General features: G+C 42.6%; 2 protein-coding genes across 8 annotated transcripts in view; both read left to right on the forward strand.

The window, feature by feature from the left end:
• Positions 1 to 736: 736 nt before the first annotated feature.
• Positions 737 to 8768, forward strand: LOC111957100 (metal-response element-binding transcription factor 2). 3 transcript variants are annotated; one of them, XM_023977830.2, is made up of 15 exons: positions 737 to 923; positions 2635 to 2848; positions 2986 to 3067; positions 4694 to 4789; positions 4991 to 5091; positions 5349 to 5485; positions 5562 to 5657; positions 5780 to 5848; positions 6104 to 6227; positions 6744 to 6811; positions 6954 to 7127; positions 7299 to 7407; positions 7490 to 7545; positions 7640 to 7747; positions 7899 to 8768. In XM_023977830.2, the coding sequence occupies exons 1-15, from the start codon at positions 919 to 921 to the stop codon at positions 8263 to 8265; spliced, it is 1806 nt and encodes a 601-aa protein (XP_023833598.1). In that variant the 5' UTR covers positions 737 to 918; the 3' UTR covers positions 8266 to 8768. The 3 variants fall into 3 exon arrangements, with proteins under 3 accessions (XP_023833598.1, XP_023833599.1, XP_023833601.1); XM_023977831.2 differs by having other exon boundaries at positions 7643 to 7747; XM_023977833.2 differs by lacking the exons at positions 737 to 923; positions 2635 to 2848; positions 2986 to 3067 and adding an exon at positions 3478 to 3541.
• Positions 8769 to 17287: 8519 nt separating this feature from the next.
• Positions 17288 to 26041, forward strand: part of ccdc18 (coiled-coil domain containing 18) — a 46687-nt gene continuing 37933 nt past the window's right edge. For 4 of the 5 annotated variants that reach the window (XM_023977825.2, XM_023977827.2, XM_023977828.2 and 1 more), the window contains exons 1-7: positions 17288 to 17661; positions 17861 to 18062; positions 18313 to 18468; positions 18558 to 18667; positions 18809 to 18937; positions 19189 to 19285; positions 19375 to 19496. In XM_023977825.2, coding sequence (XP_023833593.1) covers positions 17558 to 17661; positions 17861 to 18062; positions 18313 to 18468; positions 18558 to 18667; positions 18809 to 18937; positions 19189 to 19285; positions 19375 to 19496 — 920 coding nt within the window. In that variant the 5' untranslated portion in view covers positions 17288 to 17557. The remainder of the gene's footprint in view (positions 17662 to 17860; positions 18063 to 18312; positions 18469 to 18557; positions 18668 to 18808; positions 18938 to 19188; positions 19286 to 19374; positions 19497 to 26041) is intronic. The other variant, XM_023977829.2, reaches the window with a different exon arrangement.

Here is a 26041-nt window from a genome sequence, read left to right on the forward strand (position 1 = left end):
ATAGCTATCATTTCCTGTATGAAATCTATCATATTAAATCAGTATAATTACTAGGAAATAATCATACATTAATAAATTATAACTATTTTTCTCTGTCACTAATTCAGAATTTCATGAATGCTGGAATTTGCCATAAAATGTAAATGTTTGAAAAGGGATAGCCTACAGCAGCTCGCAGTTATAAAAAGCAACAATGTCGCAGCTATTAATTTGAACAAATATGGAATTTACAATATATGAATGTTACTACTTTGTTACATTGTAACGCCGCGGTGAAAATTGTCCAGTTTTTGGTTCTCAAGCGCCGACAAGTGGACGGTTGATGCATCCATATCTTTGATGGGAAGTAATATTATTTTTAAATTCCCATCAAAGATATGGATGAATCAACCGTATTATTAATAATAATAATGATAGGCTAGTCTACTACAGCTCTACATTTCCCATAACCCCCCCCCCCAATTCCAGAAAAGCAGGTTGCATGTGCACTATGCACATTAGAATGAAGTTGTGGGCTCACGACCTGGATATGCAGTCAAGGTGAGACTATAAAATGAATGTAGATCATAAACATTGGATTGGTCCTCCGACTCTAATCTAAATCATAAAAAAAGGTTCAAGTGGGTCGTGGAGGAAAAAGAGTCCTGCCTACATTTTCAAATGTATGAAAAAAAAGTGGTTAGTGGCTGGTGGAGCGAACGACTCCCACAATGCACTCCCAGATCAGCGGGAAACCAAAATGGCGAATGTATTAGGGGAAAATGACCCGTTTGTTATTTTCTAAAAAACCTTGCTAGTGTGTCATATTAAGAGAGGTGCATTTCAAAGAGATTTACCGCTACTCGGACACGAGGCCAAACACCGATTACGACCGAGTATTTCAATATATGTGGCACTTTGACCCTCCGAACTGACCGAATGAGGTACCTTATCAACATTACGATGTTTTTATATTGGGGGTGTGGGTGCGCTCCAGAATCATTCCGTCTGTGATAGCTCGAGACCTGTCTGTCACTTGTTTTTAGCCTAGACAACCAATAAGACTAATTGCATGCATGCTGCATCAAACTTACTCGTTGAACTGAGAACGTATGTGCAGGTAAATGTATGCATTCATTATTTCATCCTGGATGCAGTGTCCTGACAGCTAGCCCACGAACAAAAGGAAACRGTGACGGTGCACAGAGGGATAGGGTTCGATTCGAACACCCCATTTTAAAACCAATTAATGCTTTTTATTGAAGGACATCATGCACCAAGACTCAGTACATTTTTCTCACAACTTGTTAGTCTGATTAATCAGGCTGTTATACACAATTAATTGGTATATACAGCCTGAAACGAATACCTGAACAATCGTGTAAATGTTCTTTACAAGCCAGAATATTGAATACAATTACATTTTAAAGTTACTAGACCGGTTGTCTGTGCGGTTTCCTCATCAACAATACATTCTATATTCTGAATCAGGGGAGGATGCAGAACAATTCACACTTGTTTTGTGTGATTTAAAATGTAAATCTTGTCATGCTTGGTTCAATATCTATTGACGAGAGAACCGAATATCCAGTATAAAACGAGTTTTACCTCGGGGTACCAAACTGAACCACATACCTACCGACTGGCTAGCTAAAAAGTAGGGCAAACAATACTTTCCAGTGGATATTTGTCTCAAATTTCGAGCAGCTGAAGGACAAACTGCACAGACAACCGGTAGAGTAAGTTTAAAGGTGCAATATGCAGGAATCGCTTCGCCATTTCTTGGTTGCTAAAATTCTAATAGTTCGCCTAATTTCAGTATGTGACAAAAAAAAGCAATGTATAGAAAACCATTGTGCCATCTAAACCCCTGTGTGAAAAAAATAATATTTTCAATAACCAAAAATATTGTATTTTCAGCTTGTTTTAAGTTGATGTACACAAACTAAAGTAAAAGACTAAAACTAAACGTATGAACGAAATGCATAGCAGTAGAACATATTGTAACGACCCTGGGTTTATTAGCGCGGATATCGACTCTGCCGCATGAGCATGCTTTTGCGGCACAGTCGATAGCGCGCTGGACTTCGGGCTGAAGGTCGAGGGTTCGAGACCTGCTCCCTGCCTGTTTCATTACAATATCCACCGCTTCTTAGACTTGCATTCAATGAGAATGACAGATATATAACTCATATTTCTATGTGCATTTGGTTGGGTTTCCCAAAAAGTTACATATTGCAGCTTTTAAATGTAATTTATTCAACCATCTAGCTTATAAGGAACATTTACATGATTTTGCAGGTATTACTTCCAGGCTGTAAATAGCGATCAATTGTGTATTACAGCCTTATTAATCGGACTAACAGTTAGTATGATGAGTTACTTGGCAGCTGAGTTGACAGCCTGTCAAATTCTATGCAGCTATTCTATTCTGCAACAGTTTCTCAAAAATATGTGATTTAGGCTTTCCAGTGTTTCTGTTGAAATAATCCTCCTTTATTCTGTGTCTCCCTTGAATATTTTGGCAATGTCAGAGATGCTCTCATGGTGAGACTCCACTCGCCTGTAGCTTTAATACAATGACAATGCTTGACAGTGACACCTATTTTTTTTGTAGGAATTAGGCTAATTCACCTCTCTCTTCCAATATGACAGAGACTCAACAGCATTAGAGCATTTGCCGGTCCACCAGCGGAAAGCAAATTCCCATCGGCAGCACAAGACGCCAGTGTCCCTGACCAGCGTCGAACCTGCCGAGGATGGACATGGAGGGAACATGGACACCAACCTCGGCGACAAGTTTAAAGAGGGACAAGAGGTCCTAGCCCGATGGTCAGATGGCCTGTTTTATTTGGGGATTATCACTAAGGTAAGCATCTGTTGCTAATAGGTGGAACGTTTCTATTTGATGTTATTGTTCACATGTTCTATAAAATGCAATTTCAGCCGTATCTTATGTCATTTTGCAGTAAAGGATCATATACAAACAAATTATCCCTCCCTCAGATAAATAAGGGGAAGCAGCGCTGTTTTGTTGTCTTTGAAGATCGTTCGAAGTCCTGGGTTCTGTGGAAGGACATTCAGACAGGCAAGTAGTTCTCCTGCCCAAGACATGGTGCCATGTCAAGTTCCAGTCATATTTTCGATAGTCAATGGGATGAACAGTTTTATGCTTGCTTGATATGTTGACCGTACAACTTGATGCATATTTGCCATCTGTGTAATATGCTTTTATTACACTCGAAATAATAATAAAAAAGTTATCTGCTAAGAAAAATACATGCCTTTCTATTTTCTCCACAGAWATGACCAATACACGATGGGCAGAATCCTTCGAATTTAGCTTTTAGAACGTGTATTTATTCTCCAGGCTGTACAGTTTTCAGTTAAACATGTGTTCATTAATGCCGTTTGGCTTGCCCTCATTCATTCTATCTCCAGTTGGGTTGATATCCTTGGTTGAGTTTTCTTCCTCCTATCTCCTCCGTTCAGCCCGGGTTTATCTTTTGTAACTTGTCCCTGACAGTCAACAAACCACAAAGATTCTGGGCTCACGCCAAACGTAAGTTCCCCACGGAGCCGCCAGACAAGCATAGGGAAGGTACTCCTAAGCTTGTATTACTACTGTGTTCATTCAGTTCATTGTTCAGTTCACATGTTAATTGGTTACACTTCAGTGAGGGGCCTAGACATTTAACGGGCATGCCTATTTCAGTTAGATGACACATGACTAATGTTTGACATACTGGAATTGGGCAATCTTTTTTGGTCAAAGTGGCAGGAAATGGGATCTCGTGACTGTTATGTTGAACCTCAAATGGCACCCCCAGTGGTATTTGAGTATGAATTCTTATGATGCTAGGCCCCTCAACTGAAGTCCCTCTAAGTAGTAAAGATTAGGGCCCTATAGAATCCAGACATTAAAACGGAATTCAACTATATTCAAAAGATGTAGGGAATCAATCAAATGTATTGAACATGTATTAATTTGCCCAAGTTTATCATAAGACATGGAACAGAATGCATCCGTGATTCATATTTCTGTAGAGAGGCAACGAGAATTCCCTGTCTTTGTGTGGCGTGCGCTTCTACCGTTTTGTGTGTAGCCATTTGCGATGATGCTAATGAAAAGTCTTCTGGTAGATGGAAAGGCTTTCCCAATAACCTTCTAAATTAAATGTTAATAACAACAACAACAAAAATGATTTTATAGGGCCCTAAAAATGTATTTTCACTGGTGTTTATCTTATGTCATTTTACTCCACAAGGTTGCAGTTGTTGTTAAAAACAATGTCCCTTCCCTGTTTGGGCTGGATATGAATGACATATTTTAATTTGTCGACTTTGGGTGAAAGCAACAGCTTATTCGATTTATGTTGGATTGGAAGCAAATGGGGATGTGTTTGTGGAGATATGACCCCATATAGCCTGTGTGCACATCACATTAGTAAAATGGGGATTTCCCACCTCGGGCTCTTTTTTTTTTTTTTTTTGGTCAGTTACAAAGCACAAGCGTGAACTGTTCTGCGTTATTGAGCTCTCGCTATCGTTCGTTCTATCTCTTCAATCTCCTCCCTGAAGCTCTCTCTTTCTTGAAATGTTCTCTCTTTTCTTTGCTGTGTGATGCTGGTTGCCTGGTTGTTCCCTTTTATGAATTAAAGGGCGGTGTGTGGTTATCTAGAGGAGTGACCTATCCCGTCCTGTCTGTTTTCAGGGGACGAGGGAGGGGAGGACATGGTCTGCACAATATGCCAGGACGAGTGCTCCGAGGAGCCAAACGAGATTGTCATCTGCGACAAGTGTGGACAAGGTTAGGGCACAATCACCATCCTAACCCCTTCCTTCCTTTAACCTGACCAGGTTCGGAAATTTCACCTGGGACCAAATGTTTGCTGGTTCATATCCAAGTTAAGGAGTCCTTGTTTATCTGGTCATTAGAGGTCCCACCTCTGGAAACACACATCGATACAATAGTAATTCTCTTAACTGTGATCCATCTTTCCCTTTTCAGGATATCACCAGCTCTGCCACTCCCCCATCATCGACTCCAGTCTGATCGACACCGACGAGAAGTGGCTCTGTGGGGAGTGTGTGTTGGCCACAACAACAAATGTACGATAACTATACAATAACTTATATTTCCATGGAAATTCATTTTGTGAGTTCAGCATGCAAGGTACACAAACCAACACACTATAATGCAATACAACATAATGCAATATGACAACACCGGAAAGTGAGCACACGCATTCACATTACTTGACCTTACACGGACTCAGAACCGCTGTGTGAAAAGGTTGTAATAAATGGTAAGGGGGACGCTCCAACCAATTGAGCTCACAGTCGGGTGTGTGTATGTTCTCTGACAGAAGGGCATGCTAAAGGGTCCCAGAGCCCAGCAGGAGATGAACCACTCTTTGCCTTATGCCCTGGAGTACCTGGTGTGGGACCAGGGCCACAAAACCAACATCCAGCAATGCTACTGCTACTGTGGAGGACCTGGAGAGTGAGTAACACACACACACACACACACCACTCCCATACACCCTCTGTTTTAACCCTTCTCCCCTCTCTCCCTTTAGCTGGTACCTGAAGATGCTGCAGTGCAACAGGTGTAAGCAGTGGTTCCACGAGGCGTGTATCCAGTGTTTTAAGACACCCATGCTCTATGGAGACAGGTACGAAACAGCCCCCCCCCCCCCTTTTAAAGCCTCACGATACGTCATCTTTCAGGAAGCATGTGCTGGCTACCAATGCGGTGCCAGAAAATAAACAAGCGCTTGTGCTTCTTTCTCACCAGGTTCTATCTATTTATTTGTTCAGTTTGCAATAGTGGACCGGAGTACCTCAAACGACTGCCTCTTAGATGGTGAGTGGAACTCGTGTAGAAGAGATTTGATTTGTGCAATGGATTGATGTTATCCAATTGATTTATTATTTCCTGTATTGGAACAAGCAAGATAACCAAAAGACACTGCATCAGTTCAGTGTATGGATTGTTTGATGAAACAGAAGTTCCCTCTAGGATAAATTGAGCAACTTAATTCTATTGCACACGAATCGTATAACGAATCATATTGAATTTGGACCGTTTTGAGCTTCCTTCCTTGTTTCTCTCCAACAGGGTGGACGTTGCACACCTGAGCCTCTACAATCTGAGTGTGATTCACAAGAAGAAGTACTTTGATTCCGAGCTGGAGCTGATGACTTACATCAACGACAACTGGGATCAACTACAGCTCCGGGAGGTAGGACAAACCTTGACGCAGTTGGAGAAACATTCATTTATAGAACTTCTCATATCTTCTCATTTTTTTCTACACTGAACAGAAATATAAATGCAACATGTAAAGTGATGGTCCCATGTTTCATGAGCTGAAATAAAAGATCCCATAAATGTTCCATACTCACAAAAGCTTATTTCTCTTTTAATTGAGTATTTCTGTCTGTAATAAAGTATTTTTGTGGGGGAAAAACCCATTCTGACTGGCTGGGCTTTGTCTGGGCCTGGCTCCCCAGTGAGTGGCGCCTATGCCCTCCCGGGCCCACCCATGGCCCCTGCCAAGTCATGTGAAATCCATAGATTAGGCCCTAATGAATTTATTTCAATTGACTTATTTCTTTATATGAACTGTAACTCAGTAACATCTTTGAAAATGTTGCATGTTGCATTTATTTTTGTTCAGTATATTTTATTTGACACAGCAATATATGAAATTCCAACCTCTCAAATGAATCTTACGATTGCCTTTTTCCAACTCCAGCTTTCAGCTACTCCTCAGTTGGACCGATATGAAAGTATTCTGGAAGCACTGAATAGCAATCACAGCATGTGAGTTACACACTCCCAATGACTTCATGATTGTTCCCATCATGTCAGCATAACTATTCTCATGTACAGTCCATCCCCTCTACCTTCCTCTCTCATTCATGTCCTCCACTTCTCCATCCTGCTCTCTCTCTCCCTCTCCCAGGTTCATGTCGGGGAAGGAGATTAAGAAGAAGAAGCACCTCTTTGGGCTGAGGATCCGTTTTCCTCCGGGTCCCCAGAGCTCTGAGGTGCTGGCCGACAGAGGGGAGCCAGAGAGGGCCTCCAATGAGATCAAAATCAAAGGCAGGAAGGCTATCCAACCGCTGACCAACACCAGGTGAGACTTTCTAATGAGAAACTCATTTTTGCATGCTATATATCCTGGTAAGGCTTTTTTTATTTTTTWTTTTKTKGGGGGGGGGGGGGTATTGTTTGGGTGTCCACAGGTTTTAAAGTAGCAGAAAGGGAAACTGATGACTCAGTTTGACGATTTTGAATCTTGTTCCAGTGAATTAACCAATGGCGTGGTGAAGAAAGCCAAAAAGAGGAAGAAGCAGGGAGGTCACTCGCTGGAGACTCTGGCCAAGCTAAGGCGCTCCAGTGAACTCTTGGCGCAGGTAACACCTTTACCCAAACTTAAAACATTTGAGGCATGTTGTTTATATATTGAGATGTCATGTCTTTTTATCCCCCCTGAAGGATGTGACGCCACCACAATCACTTGATTCCCACTCGTTGGATCTCTTAACCTCTAGGTCAGTTATCCCCCCAAATTCATTTGTGAGAACAGTTGCTCAATTTGTGAAAACTGTTGAATGGTGTTGTTACCAGTGTCCCCTTTACTCCCAGCAGCAGGAGCGACAGATCTCTGCCATCCTCCAGTACCTCAGACGTGGACTCCGTCGGTGCCGTCAGCACCACTGAAACTACCTCAACTAACCTCTCCAGACAGTCCAGGTACATTCTGCATTATCAGATTCACACTCAGGCTCTCACACATTCACATGGAAAGTCATTGTACCGTTGTATTGTAGTCATTGTATGGTAGGTAATTGGGAGTACCTCTAAGTGTTTTTCTAATCTCTCTCCCTCCTCTATTCCACCCCAGCCTGTCTATCTCCAGTAAGACGCGCACGGGCCGCCACTGGCCCATTGCCAAGCCCCCCCTGAAGAGAAGACGGGGCCGGCCACGACGGGTTCCCCTGCAGCCCCCCAACCATGAGATTCCCCCTCAACACCCAGGCCCCCATGCCCCAGAGCCCCAAAACACCTTGCCGGGGCTCCACTCCACGGATATAGTGCACGGCCTGGTCCCAGGCGGCCAGCTGTCCCACCTCAAGAGCTCAATCAGCAGCTACTTTGGGGCGGCAGGCCGCCTGGAGTGCGGGGAGAAGTACCGCGTCCTGGCCCGCCGCGTCACCCTGGACGGCAAGGTCCAGTACCTGGTAGAATGGGAGGGTGTCACTGCTTCCTGAACGTCTCGCAGCGCTTACGTAGTTTATTATGTGTTTRCACAGCGCTTATAAAGCATTATACAACGAGCGGGTCTAATCCTGAATGCTGATTGGTTAAAACTGCATTCCAGACAGTGTCTATTCTGCAAGTTACCACTGGGTAAATCTATGATGTTAAAATGCCTAATTACTCAGTTCCATCTGACTGCGCAATCCACTGTCTCTTCAGCCCAGCCAAGCGATTTATAAACTTGGTCTCCATTATAAAAAAGCATCTAGATATTATCTAACTTTTCTTTTAGACTAATGTTTAGTTTTCAACAGCGGAGATTTGTATAAACCTTGCTGTCTGACATTTGCAGCATTGTTTCAATATTCAAATTCGGTCACCAGCTGTCATAGTATAGCATAGTAATGAACGTGTCAAGAATCGGGATGAGACAGGCAGGCAGCTTTTCTCAGTCGGTCGAAATCATGAATCCGCATAATTTTTATGGATGTATACAAGAAATATCAATAGAAAACAGGTGAAATGAAACAAAGTGCAGCTAGTTTGCAGTCTTCTCCGCTTCAGTTTGGAGTTATTGTGTTAGCTGTGTTGTTGGCTAGCTCCTCTGAACAACAGTGTCCTGACGAGAGCACATGTTCAACGCCAGTTGAAATCGCGCATCCTTAGCTGATTGTTATGGATGTATGCAAATAAACATCACTAGAAAGCTGCTTAAACAAACGCCAATGCAGCTACTTTGTTATTCTGGCTGTACTGTTTGGCGTGACTGTAAGTTAACCATAGTTGGCTAGAAATCAAGCATGGGATACGGATGTTACCAGCCAGTATGGTATTAAAACATTTAGAACGAACGACTGGGTCGTGTCCATAGATGCAGAACAAAAAAGATGTAATGACTGCCAACCAAACCGATAGAATGGATGACCAGCCGGCTTGGGTAGCAACCCTAGATTTGTGTCGAGACAATATCTTGTGGAAGGATGAAATGGTATGAATAAATTCATAAAAGTAACGTTAATGAAAATATGTAAATCATAATTTTTAATATGTTGTTAAACCGTTGTATAAAAGTGATAATGCCCTCGAAGCCAGAGTTAGGCGGATGTATTGGCACCGTTTGCCAGCCCTTGATTTTGTCTCGGGCCTGACACCCGTGCCAATATATCCTCCAAACACTGGCTTCTCAGGCATTCTCACTTATAACTCTCGCCTTCTGAGAACGGACCTCCATGTTGCCCGGTCAGGAAGGGAGCTTGAGTTTCCCTATTTAGTTTTTCCTTTTCGTCCAGTGATATGCTCTTTTCTGTAACTCGTTGACTTCAGTGTTTCAGATCTGTTTAGATTTTGTAAACCGAAGGGGGTGAGAGACCAGTTTAGGCAGAATGTAAAAGGGTTAGATAGGGGGGTTTGAATGGTGTTTAGGCGCCTCGACCTGGTATGTCGAAAGTGTGCCTGTTTGCAAGTAGTTGACGTTCAAGAGGGACTCAACAACAGAGATTTGTGCTGCTGCAAACCAGTTTTATTATGTCTATTTACTTTTCTACTTGTATTTACTGATGTCAGTGTCCAGTGAGGCGCAGCTCATTTTTTTTCTTTTACAATTTGGATTTGATCGCACATCAAGTTCAGCGTGTTATACTGTACAACCATTCTCCCAAACACGTGATAGCCGAGCTTATTAATCCAGAGGCAGTGATACGCGTTGTCTCCTTTCACTCTCTCAGCTGAAAGCGTGTGACCTCTAGCTCTAACCTCTGCTTCATGTTCTGCAAATCATCTCACTATGAACCGTATTATTTTCACTGTGTTATAGTTCGTGTCACGATTTACTTACAGGGGTCAAATACTTTTTTCTAACACATGATTCATGAATAAAACTAGTTGAATTTGCWTTGAGGGCTGAGCTTGTGAGAAGGAATGTTAAGTGAGTTCAAGTGTAAAGCGGTAACTTAGTTGGACTTAAGGTCTTCGTGTTATTACATTTGAAAGGTTGTGTAATGTACCTACATGTGTTCTATATGTTCTGAAGATATAAATCGTTGCTGTATTTTGTATACGCAATCTACCCCTTACATTTATAAACGCCTCAAATAGGACTTTGTTCCTTCATTTCTGTCGGGCTGCGGTTGTATTTTATGACATTGATAAGTTCGTTAGAACACTGACTACAAAAACCTCTTGGACCTTGTACTTTTTAAAACTGAATTCAGTTCTCATAGCCGCCTATGCAACTCAACCCTAAAAAATGGTTGCTTTTGTATTTCAATCACTTAACGGCAACACCAATATTTTGCTTAAGTCAGGCTTTGTTGATTTTATTTCAGGTGCTATTTATTTCACTTTCTCCTCAACTGTGCACTTAGACTTTTGCTGGTACAGCCAAGCTCACCTAGAACCCACTCAGGACATGCGCAGCAACTTCACTGTATGTATAACGTGCTCATAGAACTCCAGCAAAGATGTGGAATGTAAAATCGAGGTATTAATAGGATGGAACATTTTGTGGCGTAAGTATTTCATTGATATGTTCATAAAAATGGTAGCATTAATTTAGACATTCCTATGTGACTGGTTGTTTTGAAAAAGACTGAAATTCAGTCCATTATGCTACAGGGTCAAAAATGTTGATTTTGTTTATCCAGTAACATTTTCTTCCACTTATCTCTGGAAAATAAAGTTTCTTCTGAGTTCCTTGTTTCATTTTAAGAGTTCAAGCAGTTAATGCCTCTTGGTGTTGGATGTGCTACGTAATTCTCAGAAAAGGCMATTTTCCCCTTCAGGCAGTGGAGTTGGATCTTGACTCAATTTTTTTAAAGGTGTGTTTTATTTGAAGTTTTTCTCCTGTATGTCATTGTGCCAGTGTTAGACCCTAGATCTTTTTTTCTACTGGCTTTGAGCAGGCTTCTTCGGCCACATAATAAATATTTAAAAGCCCAAGTTCTGAATTCATTGTTTATTTTTTCAAAAAGACTTGCAGTCTGTTAAATTGGCACTTTTGGTAGAAATAACATGGTTTCCACCAGTTAGATGTATTATTTTATGAATCAGGTCATCTTGACAGAAAGAAATGAATGGCATGTAACATTTACTTGAAGATGATGTAGATTAGTCATTCCGGTGATGCATTATTACCAGCTAGCTCATTAACATTACACCAGAAATACATTAGTAAAGGTCCAGTGCACTCGAACAGGATTTTCCTGTGTTTTATATACATTTCCACACTGAGGTTGGAATTTAGTGTAAGAGCTGTTTGAAAACACCACCTGAAATTTCAGCCTGTTTTGGTTGGATGGAGTTTTGACATCAACAGGCAGTTAATTAGGTAATAGTCCAGTAGGAAAGAGTTCCAAACCCCTCTGCCAATAACCGCTTGTTTTCATTTTTCAACACAGAACAGTCCCAGACAGTGCTGAGAAATTGCTCTTTGCTAAGGAGCTATTTGTTCCTTTTTGCCGATTAAAAACAAACAAAAAAATCACAGTAAAGTACTTAGTGCGGTCAGGAAGTGTTCAGACCCCTTCACTTTTTCAAATCAAACTTTATTTGTCACATGCGCCGAATAAAAGTGTAGACCTTTTTGTTACGTTACACCCTTATTCTAACATGGATAAAAGTGCCCCCCCACCATCAATATACACAATATCCCATAATGACAAAGTGAAAACAGGCTTAGAAAATGTTGCTAGTTTATATTTATATATTTTTTTATTTACATAAGAATTCAGACCCTTTGCTATGAGACTCGAAATTGAGCTCAGATGCATCCTGTTTCTATTGATCAGCCTTGAGATGTTTCTGCAACTTGATTGGACATGATTTGGAAAGGCACACACCTGTCTAAATAAGGTCTCACAGTTGAGAGTGCATGTCAGACTACCTTTATAAAGCAAGGACTTCCCTACAGGATGCTAGGCTGAGGTATTGAACAGGAATATGTGGTTAGTGGAGGGAAGAGAGTGGTATTGAACTACAATAATCTGTGTCAGATATTGGACTTGAAGTGCTGGAGAGGGTGGAGGGCCATGATAAAATGCCCCCAACACACTCTGGGGTGGAAACGGATGGATGGAAATGGCCATGTCAGGGGAAATCTAATAGAAATGAAAGATCTGGTGTGCCTGAATGATGGCTGAGGGACCTGGATTGATGTAACCACAGGGAAAGAGTCTGCCTTGGACCTCACTGGTATCTAGTGCGATGGCAGGAATCTGAGTGGGAGGTATGGGAGGAGTCGACAGTAGGGAGTGATCATTACCTCATAGTATGCACAGTAGGCCGGAAGGAGTAGGAAGTGTCAGTGGATGGAGTAGGCAGGTGGGTGTTTGAAAGGGCAAAGTGGGACCAGTTTCAGGAGCTGAGAGAGCAGGTGATGGCTCAGGTGGATATGAAGGGGGGGGGGGGGGGGGGGGGGGGGGGGGGGGGGGGGGGGGGGGGGGGGGGGGGGGGGGGGGGGGGGGGGGGGGGGGGGGGGGGGGGGGGGGGGGGGGGGGGGGGGGTGGATAGTATGAATAACTGGGTGAGAACAGCGTTAGTGGGGGCAGCTACTGAGGCTATACTTTAGAGTTCAGGGAGGAGGAGGAAAGCAGTCCCAAGGTGGACGGAGGAGTTTGGGGAAATGGTGAGGAGTAGGAACAGGGCATTTAGTATACTGAAAAGGACGCATAACTTCCAACATCTGATTCAGTATAAGCAGGCCCTGGTGAGGAGAACTATTCGTCAGGCAAAGAGGTCATGTTGGCGTCGGTTCTGTGACACCATTGGAGGGGCGACACCAGTGGGGGATGATTAAGAGGATGAGTGGGGTCAGAAGGGAGTGGGATTATCCAGTGTTGACTAGTAGGAAGGATGTGGCAGATGAGAAGGCAGAGATGATGGCCAAAGCGTTTGTCGAAGTGCATCGCTCGGCCAATTTGTCAGAGTAGGGGCAGAGTGGGAGAGAGATAACGAGAGAGGAGCATCCTGAAGTGCTTGGTAGGAGGGAGGATGTAAATGATGCTTTGAATGCACCATTTACCTTGGCAGAGGTGAAAAGGGCAATAGGTAAGGCTGGGTTAACTTCACCTGGGAAAGATGAGGTGAGGTGGGCTATGTTATGTTGTCCCATCTTAGTGATGAGGCACTGGATAAGGTTTTGGTGTTGCACAACACAGTGTGGGAGGAAAGGAAACTACCAGGCAGTTGGAAGGAGGCAGTAGTGGTACCAATCCGGAAGCCAGGGAAGGACCCATCGAGGCCAACAAGCTATTGGCCAATAGCTTTAACATCATATGTATGTAAGATTATGGAACGTATGATTACAGAGAGGCTAACTTACTTCCTGGAGAGCAGGGGGCTAGTATCGCCACATCAGACTGGGTTCAGGAAGGGAAGGGGAACTATGGACCCAGTGTTCTGCTTAGAAGCAGAGGTCAGGAAGGCTCAGGTGAACAAGGAGACTGTTGTAGCTGTCTTTTTTAATGTGGAGAAGGCTGTGGAAGGAGGGTTTGTTATTCAAGCTTGATATTATGGCGGTAGGAGGAAAAATGTACAACTGGATAAAGGATTTCATGTTTGGAAGGTTAATCCAGGTGAGGCTGGGAAAGTTGTTATCAGGCAGCTACCTGGTGGATAACGGTACACCGCAGGGAAGTGTGATTAGTCCTCTGCTGTTCTCAATCATGATCAATGACGTTTACTCTCAGGTACAGCGGGATATTCGGAGGTCGTTATTTGCAGATGATGGGGCCTTATGGAAGAGGGGAAGAAATGTGCCATACATAGTCAGGAAGGTACAGGAAGCAATTGATGTGGTAGAGCGGTGGGTATTAATGTGGKGATTCAGGTTCTCTGTAGAGAACTTAGACATATTTCTTTACCAGGAGGAAGGTGGGAGATGAGGTATGTTTGAGGTTATATAGGAGAAACTTGGAGAGGGTGGGGGCCTTCAGGTTTCTTGGGGTAAACTTTGACATTAGACTGACCTGGGCAGAACACATCGAGAGAGTGGTGGGAAAGTGTAAGAAGGTGCTAAATGTGATGCGCTGTCTGACGGGGAAGGAGTGGGGGGCTGGTCGTTCCTCATTAAGGACCATGTATGTTGCATTGATCCGATCTGTAATAGACTATGGCAGTATAGCGTATGCGTCCGGCAGCCCGGACATCCTTGGAAAGGCTAGATGTCATACAGGGGCAAGGACTCAGAATATGTAGTGGGGTGTTTCGGACGTACCCAGTGGCTGCACTACAGGTGGAGATGGGGGATATGCCATTGCAGATTAGGAGACAGCAGCTGGCAATGAATTATTGGGTCAACCTACAGGGACATGGGGTGTCTCATTCTGCAAAAGGGATTTTACAGGCATGCTGGGGACATGAGCGAAGACAGAACACGAGCTTTGGGTGGGTGGGTAATGCCCAAGTGAAGGAGATGGGACTGTATGGAAGGGAGTTTAGCCCAACTGTAGGTATTCCTGTTAATCCACCATGGCTACTCCCGCCTTCAGTAGTTGATCTAGAAGTGTTGGAGAGACTACAGAAAGATAGGGAGGGTGTTGATCCATCTGATTTGTTTAAGAGACGTCTGGATTCTGTGTATCAGGATTTTGTGGCCATTTACACAGATGGTTCAAAAGATCCAAGGACAGGACGTACTGGGTCAGCATTTGTGGTGGAGGAATGTGGGGTGAGAGTCAGGAAACGTATTACAGATCATCTGGCTGTATATACGGTGGAGCTGGTGGCCATACTGTTAGCCTTGCAGTGGGTGGAAGAAGTCAAGACAGACAGAGTAGTTATTTGTTCTAATTCATGTGCAGTGTTAATGAGTCTCCAGTCCTTTAGGTCACGTAGCAGACAAGACCTGCTTCATGAGGTCTCTACTGTTAAGCATGGTGGTGGCAGCATCATGCTGTGGGAATGTTTTTCAGGGGCAGGGACTGGGAGATTAGTCAGGATTGAACATCTCTGGAGAGACCTGAAAATAACTGTGCAGCGATACTCCCCATCCAACCTGACAGAGCTTGAGGATCTGCAGAGAGGAATGGGAGAAACTCCCCAAATACAGGTGTGCCAAGCTTGTAGTGTCATACCTAAGGCTGTACTCGCTGCCAAAGGTGCTTCAACAAAGTACTGAGTAAAGGGTCTGAATAGTTGAGGGTAATCTGCAAAGCAATGATAGGAGCGACCATGTGAGGATAGGACTGAGCCGAGTGACTTGGTGTATAGAGAAAAGAGGAGAGGGCAAGAACCGAGTCTTGGGGGACACCAATAGTGAGAGCAGGTGGTGCAGACAGATCCTCTCCGCGACCTGCCAGGTAGAATGCAATCCAGGAGTGTGCAGAGCCTGACACACCAGGTCTTGAGAGGGTGGAGAGGAGGATCTGATGGATCACGGTGTCGAGGCAGTGGATAGATCTAGGAGGATGAGAGAGAGAGAGAATCAGCTTTGGCAGAGCAGAGAACCTCCGTGACAAAGCAGAGCTGTCTCAGTTGAGTGAGCCGTCTTGAAGCCTGACTGGATAGAGTCAAGATCATTCTGAGAGAGATAACGACAGTTTATTATCGACAGCTCGCACAAGTGTTTTGGGAAGCAGGGACACTAATCTGTTTTTCAATATTTTTTGCAGTATTTCTTTAGTGCCTTGCCACAAACAGGATGCATGTTTTGGAATATTTGTATTCTGTACAGGCTTGCTTCTTTTCGCTCTGTCAAGTAGGTTAGTATTGTGGAGAAACTACAATGTTGTTGAGCCATTCTTAGTTCTCTTATCACAGACATTAAACTCTGTAACTGTTTTAAAGTCACCATTGTCCTCATGGTGAAATCCCTGAGCAGTTTCCTTCCTCTCCGGCAACTGAGTTAGGAAGGACGCCTATCTTTGTAGTGACTGGGTGTATTGATTCACCATCCAAAGTGTAATTATTAACTTCACCATGCTCAAAGGGATATTCAATATCTGGAGAAAAAATATATACCCATCTACTAATATGGGCCCTTCTTTGTGAGGCATTGGAAAACCTCCCTGGTCTTTGTGGTTGAATCTGTTTTTGAAATTCCCTGCTTGACTGTGGGACCTTACAGATAATTGTATGCGTGGGGTACAGAGATGAGGTAGTCATTCAAAAATCATGTTAAACACTATTACTGCACACAGAGTGAGTCTATGCAACTTATTATGGGTCTTGTTAAGCACATTTTCACTACTGAACTTAGGCTTGCCATAACAAAGAAGTTGAATACTTATTGACTCAAGACATTTCAGCTTTCATTTTTTATTAATTTGTATAAATATCGAAAAACATAATTCCACTTTGATATTATGGGATATTGTGTATAGGCAAACTCAATTTAATCCATTTAAATTCAGGTTGTAACACAACAAAATGTGGAAAAAGTCAAGGTATGTGAATACTTTCTGAAGACACTGTAGGTAGTCGATTCCTGGTATCAAGCTGTATATTGCATGTCTAACGAATGAAGCCACACGTGATTGAAACATATGTATGTGAAATGGCACTCATACATTGTGGCATATTGGTGCATTCAATTTAATATTTTATTAAACTGTATATATGGCGTTTCTTTCCTTCCTCTTAAATTACTTTCAAAGTAAATGCATTTTTTATGATTGGGCTATCAATGATGACTTGTGTCAAAAGGTTCCTGTGAGAAACGTTTTCTCTATTTAAATGTCTGAGGGTCAGTCTCACATTTTGAAGGGAATTTATTCAGCTATGACTCATGATATGATATGTTGTTGTCAACTACATGAATCAAAAGTAAACACAATATGCATCATTTTTTTTAAATTATCCACTATATTTCGTCATTCTGCATATTTCTGCTCCTCAAATAGAGATGAATAAGAATTTGCCAGGTGTAACAGAAACCAACACTGACAAAAAGGAAAATTCTAGGAGGCTGGGATGCATATGCTTTGAATTGGTCAGCCAAAACGCGCCACCATTCGCGGCCTTTGCAGTTCACGACCTCTTCGTGAAACCAATCACTTTTCACACAGTTCCCTCTCGTCCAATCGAATGACGCGATGTTGGAGCGATGTTTACATTTTGGCAGTGAGCGATTGAACTGCCAAGCAGTAAACGATTTTTAAACTTTATGAACCTTTTAAAAGATTTTCCTATTCCACTAGCTAAGTAACTTGATCCTGAGTACCACAGCACATATTTGCTATACATCTTCATTTAGCTAACTAGCTAGCTAACAATAACCCTAGCAACCTGTTGATTGATAAACTGGCTACCCGAGTTGTTGATGTTAGCTAGTTAGCTAACGTTAGCGTGTGCAAATGACAGCCACCAATGTTTAACAACAACGATGAGGATCTTGTCGAAGATGTGGCCAGTTTAAGGAATCAATTGCGATTAACGGAGATTAGTTTGCAAAGTTTGGGAGAACAATTAAGGTAAGCGACGCTAACTTGCTGCTAGGTATCAATATAACGTTACATGGCTAACTTGATTTCCCCATTTTAGTCACAGGTAGGTGCCAGTCAATGCAACTACCTCACGCACATAGCCCAATTGACTAACATACTGTTAGGTCCTCTGAAAGTCCAACAGATGTAGCACTTACTTTGACATGCCTTTTCGCCATCCTCCAAGTCACTCAGGACAGGAGAGTCACAGTGAGCGGTCTGAGAGGAGTTTAGTACATGGGTTGCCAGGTCTTCTGTCCCTAGAGGACCTACAGCGGCCTGATGTCCCACATCCTCCAACTGACAACCCAAGTCTTGAGAGACCCCTCCACAGAAGTAGGACAGCTGAGAGACAGGCCTGTGAAAGCCTACCCAGTACTGACTCCAGGGTGAGAGAGAGAGACAGCCCCTTTATTTAGAGGTGGACCGGTCTATGTTACTGTATGTTACTATGTATGTATGTGTGTGGTCATTTGTACACTAACTCTGTAGCTATAATGTCACAGACTTTGTCTGTTTGCGTGACAATCTGAGTTGAGTGTGTTTCTTGTCTTTGATGTTTGTGTGTGTGTGTGTGTGTGTGTGTGTGTTGGGTTTGTGGTTCATGTCTTAACCTGTCTATACCTCTGTATCCATCAGTGCTCCTTGTCTAGGGCAGTGGAGATGGAGGTTGCCCCCCTCAGGAAGAAGCTAGGCTGCCTGCGTCAGGAGAACGCCTCCCTGGCTCTGGAGAACAGACAGCTCATCAGTGACCTGGAGGCGACCCAGATTGAACTGGCCAGCTCTAAAACCAAGGTACTAAGTGAGAACAACCATGCATGTACAGATCATTGACATTCACTAGGAGAGATGCTAAATGGTCGGTGTATCTGCTCTTTCTTCAGGCCCGTCTCCTGGGCTCCACAGTAGGGGCTAAGACCTCCAGTGTGACCGTCATGAGGGAGCAGATCCTGGGCTTGGAGGCTGAGGTGGAGGCCCAGGCCAAAGAACTCCGGTCAGTAGGCATATTTTTTATTGCTGTGTCTTTAAATGTAAGATTGTAATTAAGTCTCACTGAATTTGTATTTTCCAATATCTTTTTCAGAATGAAAATAGAACTGAATTGTATGTTGTTGTTGACTTGTTGTTGATTAAGGACTGCAGAGTTGAAGGCAGAGCAGAGCCAGCAGGCAGCAACGCAAAGTGACAGACAGGTAGCCGAACTCGGAGACGAACTGAGCATGCTCAGAACAGAGCTTACCGACACAACCAGACAAGGAAAACGGTAACACTTGACACTTTCCCCTTGCATTAATTTGTTTTAGCTTTTATTCTCCCCATCTAAAATAATTYCCCCCCTATTGTCCTCAATTGATTTTGTTGCTGGCATCCTATGATCATTCGGGGCCTTTGTGCCCGGACCAAGGCAACAATCCAACTGAGGAAAACACTGACACTTGTTGCTCATTCACGGGCATAACCATGTCTTTTAGTGTGAAATAACGACAATGTACTGAGCTGTCTCGTTTCTTACAGAGCGGAGCAACAAAGGAACCAAGCCCTTCGCAATGCGGAGAAACTCACAGACGCTTTTAAAGACTACAAGACAAATATTTCCATTAAGCTGAAAAAGGTAACTCATTGAACCCTTACTTAGTTCAGCATAGTAAATAATGAGTAGTGACCGACCCTTTGACCTTATGGCTCGACTGTGTTTCCAAGGTCATGGAGAGCGAGAGCAAACTGAAGGAGAGTCTCATCGTGTGTGACCGAGAGAGAGAGGAGCTGGAGAGCAAGTGCACCGTGATGGAGAGAGCACGAGAGGAGCAGGGCCAAACCATCAGGTGGGTGTGGGCATTATCATCAACAGGGCCTAAAATTACCACCTGCCAAATGCGGGTAGAGTTGGACATTGGTGGGTGATATGTCTACTTCTCCAGCCACGTTGGTGGGTGGCCAGGGCTCCACAGTGCACGCGGTTCACTCGCATTTGTGAATAAAAATAGTTACGTATGATCATATTTAGAGCAAAATAAATTCTGCAATAGCTGTTTTCAAAGTATTTCTGCCGTTTTGTTTCGACATACCACTGCTTCTTACTAGTTATACATTTGTTTTAGAAACATTACAAAGCATGCACATCCATTTTTGTGTGTTTTGTTGGTGTAATTAAACCGAACAAAAATCTTTTCATTGGTAAAAAAAATCTGAGTGGGTGATAGATGTTAGTATCTACCTGACTTAAGTGGCTGGTGGACACAAGTTAATTTAAAGCCCTGATCATCACAGAGTTGAGTAGCTAGCTATACGGTTAGAGGTGTTAAATTGAGATTTTGGCCTACACACAATACCCCATAATGTAAAAGTGGAATTATGCTTTCAGATATTTTTTTAAACAAATTAATTAAAAATTAAAAGCTGAAATGTCTTGAGTCAATAAGTATTCAACTTCTTTGTTATGGCAAGCCTAAGTAAGTTTAGTAGTAAAAATGTGCTTAACAAGACCCATAATAAGTTGCATAGACTCACTCTGTGTGCAGTAATAGTGTTTAACATGATTTTTGAATGACTACCTCATMTCTGTACCCCACGCATACAATTATCTGTAAGGTCCCTCAGTCAAGCAGTGAATTTCAAACACAGATTCAACCACAAAGAGGTTTTCAGGGAGGTTTTCCAATGCCTCACAAAGAAGGGCACCTATTGGTAGATGGGTAAAAATAAAAAAAGCAGACATTGAATATCCCTTTGAGCATGGTGAATTTAATAATTACACTTTGGATGGTGTATCAATACACCCAGTTCAGGATTTCCGTTAGCCGGTAGTAGCCGGCCTTTGTCCGATATTGTTTTTTGGAAAAACCCACAAATAATAATACAAAAAAAATCCTATTTTGAAATAATGCTTTTTAGCCTATTCATTGATGGAAATACCAGTCTTTTGAATGGGCATGCTTATCAGTCTAAGGGAATTTCAATAATTTTGTGGAATTAAATTAGGTCGTGTGTACGGTATTCGTTATGTATCTTATTTATCACATGCTTACAGATACAGAGCCTTTGAGTGGAAAATGTGTMAGACAACTCAAGAGCTGCTGCTGCAGCATCTTGTTGTACTTCCAAGACAACTGGGAACTTTGAAATATACGAGGTCAAGTCATGACATCAGTGATCTTTAGTTTAGAAAGTTGGAGCTCTAGAAAGAAGCCAGAGTTCCGGATTTGGAATTCCGATTTGGATGACCGTTCAAAACAAATTTTCCCAATCGGAGCATGTTTTTTCCCCCCAGTTCCCAGTTCTCTTTAACGCACTGAAGTCGGAAGTCTGAGATTTCCCGAGTTCCCAGTTGTTTTGAATGAGCCATCGAACGGCTACGTTAAGGCAGGCTACATCAGCCTGTCACACACCACTGCAATGAGCTGGAGATGCATTTTGAAAACATACACCTAATTGGGGTCCCGAGTGGCGCAGCGATCTAAGACATTGCATCTCAGTGCTAGAGGCTTCACTACAGACCCTGGTTTGATTCCAGTCTGTATCACAACCGCCCGTGATTGGGAGTCCCATAGGGCGGCGCACAATTGGCCCAGCGTCGTCCGGGTTAGGGTTTGGCCGGGGTAGGCCGTCATTGTAAATAAGAAGTTAATGAAATATTTAAAAAATATTTGAAACCTGAACGTTTTAATGCGTATTATGAGGCATGTTTTGCCTCGCTTCAAAGTAGCCTATTAGATATCCTCTCTTTCTAAATTTCATCTCTGTCACATGAAACCGCTCGCGTGCAATGTCCTTTTGACAGCTGTGTTCCCTCTAATTGCATTATGGAACGAAGATTTGTGCGTAGCATCCTGCCTTGTGAGCTTTGCTGCGCTTATAATGTGAAGAAATTATAGTTGATCAACATTTTAAGCTAAACCTTCTGATCTGTTGGATCAGACTCATTTGCTTTTTTCATTGTATTTAAAAAAAAATGTAGCCTAGGTGTAACTTGGTTGTTTGAATTTGGGATCTATCGTCCCACGACTGTCCCAGAGTCTGTTTGGAATAGGCTATTTCTTTCAAGACAAGCTGACCAATAGAATAGGTAGCCTAAATTTTTCTACTGAAGTAGATTGACATAGGCGAGTGATTTTGCTGTTTGTTACTCRTCTTGTTGGCTCAGAATTCGGTAAGAAAGCCTGCACATCGTTGCATCCTCGATTTGCATGTTCTGTTAAAACCTCTTAAGGAACCTCCCCTTTTTTTCCAGTTTTCGCCTAAAATGACATACCCAAATCCAACTGCCTGTAGCTCAGGACCTGAAGCAAGGATATGCATATTCTTGATATAATTTGAAAGGAAACACTTTTAAGTTTGTGGAAATGTTAAATTAATGTAGGAGAATATAACACATTAGATCTGTTAAAAGATAATACAAAGAAAAAAACAMWTTTTTTTGTACCATCTTTGAAATGCAAGAGAAAGGCCATAATGTCTTATGCCAGCCCAGGCACAATTTAGATTTTGGCCACTACATGGCAGCAGTGTACACTATTGTTCAAAAGTTTGGGTCACTTAGAAATTTCCTTGTTTTCCATGAAAACAACATACATGAAATTAGTTGCAAAAAGAATAGGAAATATAGTCAAGGTGTTGACAAGGTTATAAATAATGATTTTTAATTGAAATAACAATTGTCCTTCAAACTTTGCTTTAGTCAAAGAATTCTCCATTTGCTGCAATTACAGCCTTGCAGACCTTTGGCATTCTAGTTGTCAATTTGTTGAGGTAATGTGAAGACATTTCACCCCATGCTTCCTGAAGCACCTCCCACAAGTTGGATTGGCTTGATGGGCACTTTTTACGTTCCATACGGTCAAGCTGCTCCCACAACAGCTCAATAGGGTTGAGATCCGGTGACTGTGCTGGCCACTCCATTATAGACCGAATACCAGCTGACTGCTTCTTCCCTAAATAGTTCTTGCATAGTTTGGAGCTGTGCTTTTGGTCATTGTCCTGTTGTAGGAGGAAATTGGCTCCAATTAAGCGCCGTCCACAGGGTATGGCATGGCGTTGCAAAATGGAGTGATAGCCTTCCTTCTTCAAGATCCCTTTTACCCTGTACAAATCTCCTACTTTACCACCACCAAAGCACCCCCAGACCATCACATTGCCTCCACCATGCTTGACAGATGGCGTCAAGCAGTCCTCTAGCATCTTTTCATTTTTTCTGCATCTCACGAATGTTCTTCTTTGTGATCCAAACACCTCAAACACTTTTTTCCAATCGTCCTCTGTCCAGTGTCTATTCTTTTTGCCCATCTTAATCTTTTTGTTTTATTGGCCAGTCTGAGATATGGCTTTTATTTTGCAACTCTGCCTAGAAGGCTAGCATCCCGGAGTCGCCTCTTACCAGTTGACGTTGAGACTGGTGTTTTGCGGGTACTATTTAATGATGATGCCAGTCGAGGACTTGTGTCGTCTGTTTCTCAAACTAGACACTCTAAATGTACTTGTCCTCTTGCTCAGTTGTGCACGAGGCCTCCCACTCCTCTTTCTATTCTGGTTAGAGCCAGTTTGCGCTGTTCTGTGAAGGGAGTAGTACACAGCGTTGTATGATATCTTCAGTTTCTTTGCAATTTCTCGCATGGAATAGCCTTAATTTCTCAGAGGAAAGGTCTTTGTTTCTGGCCATTTTTGAGTCTGTAATCGAACCCACAAATGTTGATGCTCCAGATACTMAACTAGTCTAAAGAAGGCCAGTTTTATTACTTCTTTAATCAGAACAACAGTTTTCAGCTGTGCTAACATAATTGCAAAAGGATGTTCTAATGATCAAGTAGCCTTTTAAAATGATACATTTGGATTAGCTAACACAACGTGCCAATGGAACACAGGAGTGATGGTTGCTGATAATGGGCCTCTGTACGCCTATGTAGATATTTCATTAAAAGTCAGCCGTTTCCAGCTACAATAGTCATTTACAACATTAACAATGTCTACACTTTATTTGTGATCAATTTGGTGTTATTTTAAAGTGACCCCAAACTTTTGAACTGTAGTGTACAGTTGAAGTCAGAAGTTTACATTCACTTAGGTTGGAGTCATTAAAACTCGTTTTTCAACCACTCTACAAATTTCTTGTTAACAAACTATAGTTTTGGCAAGTCGGTAGTTAGTTTTGGCAAATCTACTTTGTGCATGACACAAGTCATTTTTCGATTATTTTTTTACTGACAGAAGTTTACTGACAGTTACTGACAGAAGTTTACATACACTAAGTTGACTGTTCCTTTAAACAGCTTGGAAAATTCCAGAAAATTATATCATGGCTTTAGAAGCTTCTGATGGGCTAATTGACATCATTTGAGTCAATTGGAGGTGTACCTGTAGATGTATTTCAAGGCCTACCTTCAAACTCAGTGCCTCTTTGCTTGACATCATGGGAAAATCAAAAGAAATCAGCCAAAACACCAGAAAAAAAATTGTAGACCTCCACAAGTCTTTTTTTTTTTTTTGTAATACTACAAAAAATGTGGCAAAGCAAATCACTTTTTGTCCTGTATACAAAGTGTTATGTTTGGGGCAAATCCAATACAACACATTACTGAGTACCATACTCCATATTGTTATGCATAGTGGTGCCTGCATCATGTTATGGGTATGCTTGTAATCATTAAGGACTGGGGAGTTTTCCAGGATAAAAATGGAATGGAGCTATGCACAGGCAAAATCCTAGAGGAAAACCTGGTTGTTTGCTTTCCACAAGACACCAGGAGATGAATTCACCTTTCAGCAGGACAATAACCTGAAACCCAAGTTGCTTACCAAGAAGAGAGTGAATGTTTCTGAGTGGCCGATTTACGGTTTTGACTTAAATTTACTTGAAAGTCTATGGCAAGACCTAAAAATGGTTGTCTAGCTAATCAACAACCAATTTGACATGGCTGCCGTTTTATTGGCTCTTAACCAACCGTGCTATTTTGTTATTTTTTTCACATTTTTAAACTTATTTTGTTCATAATGTTGCTGCTAATGTCTCTTATGACCGAAAAGAGCTTCTGGACATCAGAACAGCGATTACTCACCTCGAATTGGACAAATAATTTTTCTTTAATGAGTCGGACGGGAAGGATATACTCCAAACATCCAAACAGGCTCTCATCCCCATTATTCGCTGGAGAAAGAAACCGAGATTTCACGGAAAGAGATCGGGGTGCCTTGTGAGGATCAGACGACGAGTGGCTAATCTGCCTTTGCCATCCGTACTGTTAGCTAACGTTCAATCGGTGGAAAATAAATGGGACGAACTGAAAGCACATATTTCCTACCAACGGGACATTAAAAACTGTAATATCTTATGTTTCACCAAGTTGTGACTAAACGAAGACATTAATAACATACAGCTGGCGGGTTTTTCACTCTATCGGCAGGATAGAACAGCAGCCTCTGGTAAGACACGGGGCGGGGGCGTATGCATATTTGTAAACAACAGCTGGTGCACGATATCTAAGGAAGTCTCAGGTGTTGCTCGCCTTAGTGTGGTCTACAGCTTATCATGAGATGCTCTATCTACCTAGAGAGCTTTCAGCTGTATTTTTCATAGCTGTCTACATACCACCACAGACCGATGCTGGCACTAAAACCGCACTCAATGAGCTGTATACCGCCATAAGCAAACAGGAAAACGCTCATCCAGAGGCGGCGCTCCTAGTGGCCGGGGACTTTAATGCAGGGAAACTTAAATCAGTTTTACCTAATTTCTATCAGCATGTTAAATGTGCAACCAGAGGGGAAACAAACTCTAGACCACCTTTACTCCACACACGGAGACGCGTACAAAGCTCTCCCTCGCCCTCCATTTGGCAAATCTGACCATAAATCTATCCTCCTGATTCCTGCTTACAAGCAAAAACTATAGCAGGAAGCACCAGTGACTCTGTCTTAAAAAAAGTGGTCAGATGAAACAGATGCTAAACTACAGGACTGCTAGCACAAACTGGAAAATGTTCCGGGATTCTTCCGATGGCATTGAGGAGTGCACCACATCAGTCACTGGCTTCATCAATAAGTGCATCGATGAGGTTGTCCCCACAGTGACTGTACGTACATACCCCAACCAGAAGCCATGGATTACAGGCAACATTCGCTCTGAGCTAAAGGGTAGAGCTGCCGCTTTCAAGGAGCATGACTCTAACCCGGAGCTTATAAGAAATCCCGCTATGCCCTCCGACGAACCGTCAAACAGGCAAAGCGTCAATACGGGACTGAGATCGAATCGTACTTCACCGGCTCCGACGCTCGTCGGATGTGGAAGGGCTTGCAAACTATTTCAGACTACAAAGGGAAGCACAGCCGAGAGCTACCAAGTGACACAAGCCTACCACACGAGCTAAATGACTTCTAGGCT

Source organism: Salvelinus sp. IW2-2015, linkage group LG32 (assembly GCF_002910315.2).
Source record: "Salvelinus sp. IW2-2015 linkage group LG32, ASM291031v2, whole genome shotgun sequence".
In the NCBI taxonomy this organism is placed as follows: domain Eukaryota; kingdom Metazoa; phylum Chordata; class Actinopteri; order Salmoniformes; family Salmonidae; genus Salvelinus; species Salvelinus sp. IW2-2015.

Excerpts from the sequence above, each read along its gene's own strand:
- LOC111957100 (XM_023977830.2), top strand. Across the intron at positions 3,068-4,693 it reads GTGGAAGGACATTCAGACAG|GGGACGAGGGAGGGGAGGAC; the intron begins GCAAGTAGTTCT and ends GTCTGTTTTCAG. Across the intron at positions 5,849-6,103 it reads AAACGACTGCCTCTTAGATG|GGTGGACGTTGCACACCTGA; the intron begins GTGAGTGGAACT and ends TCTCTCCAACAG.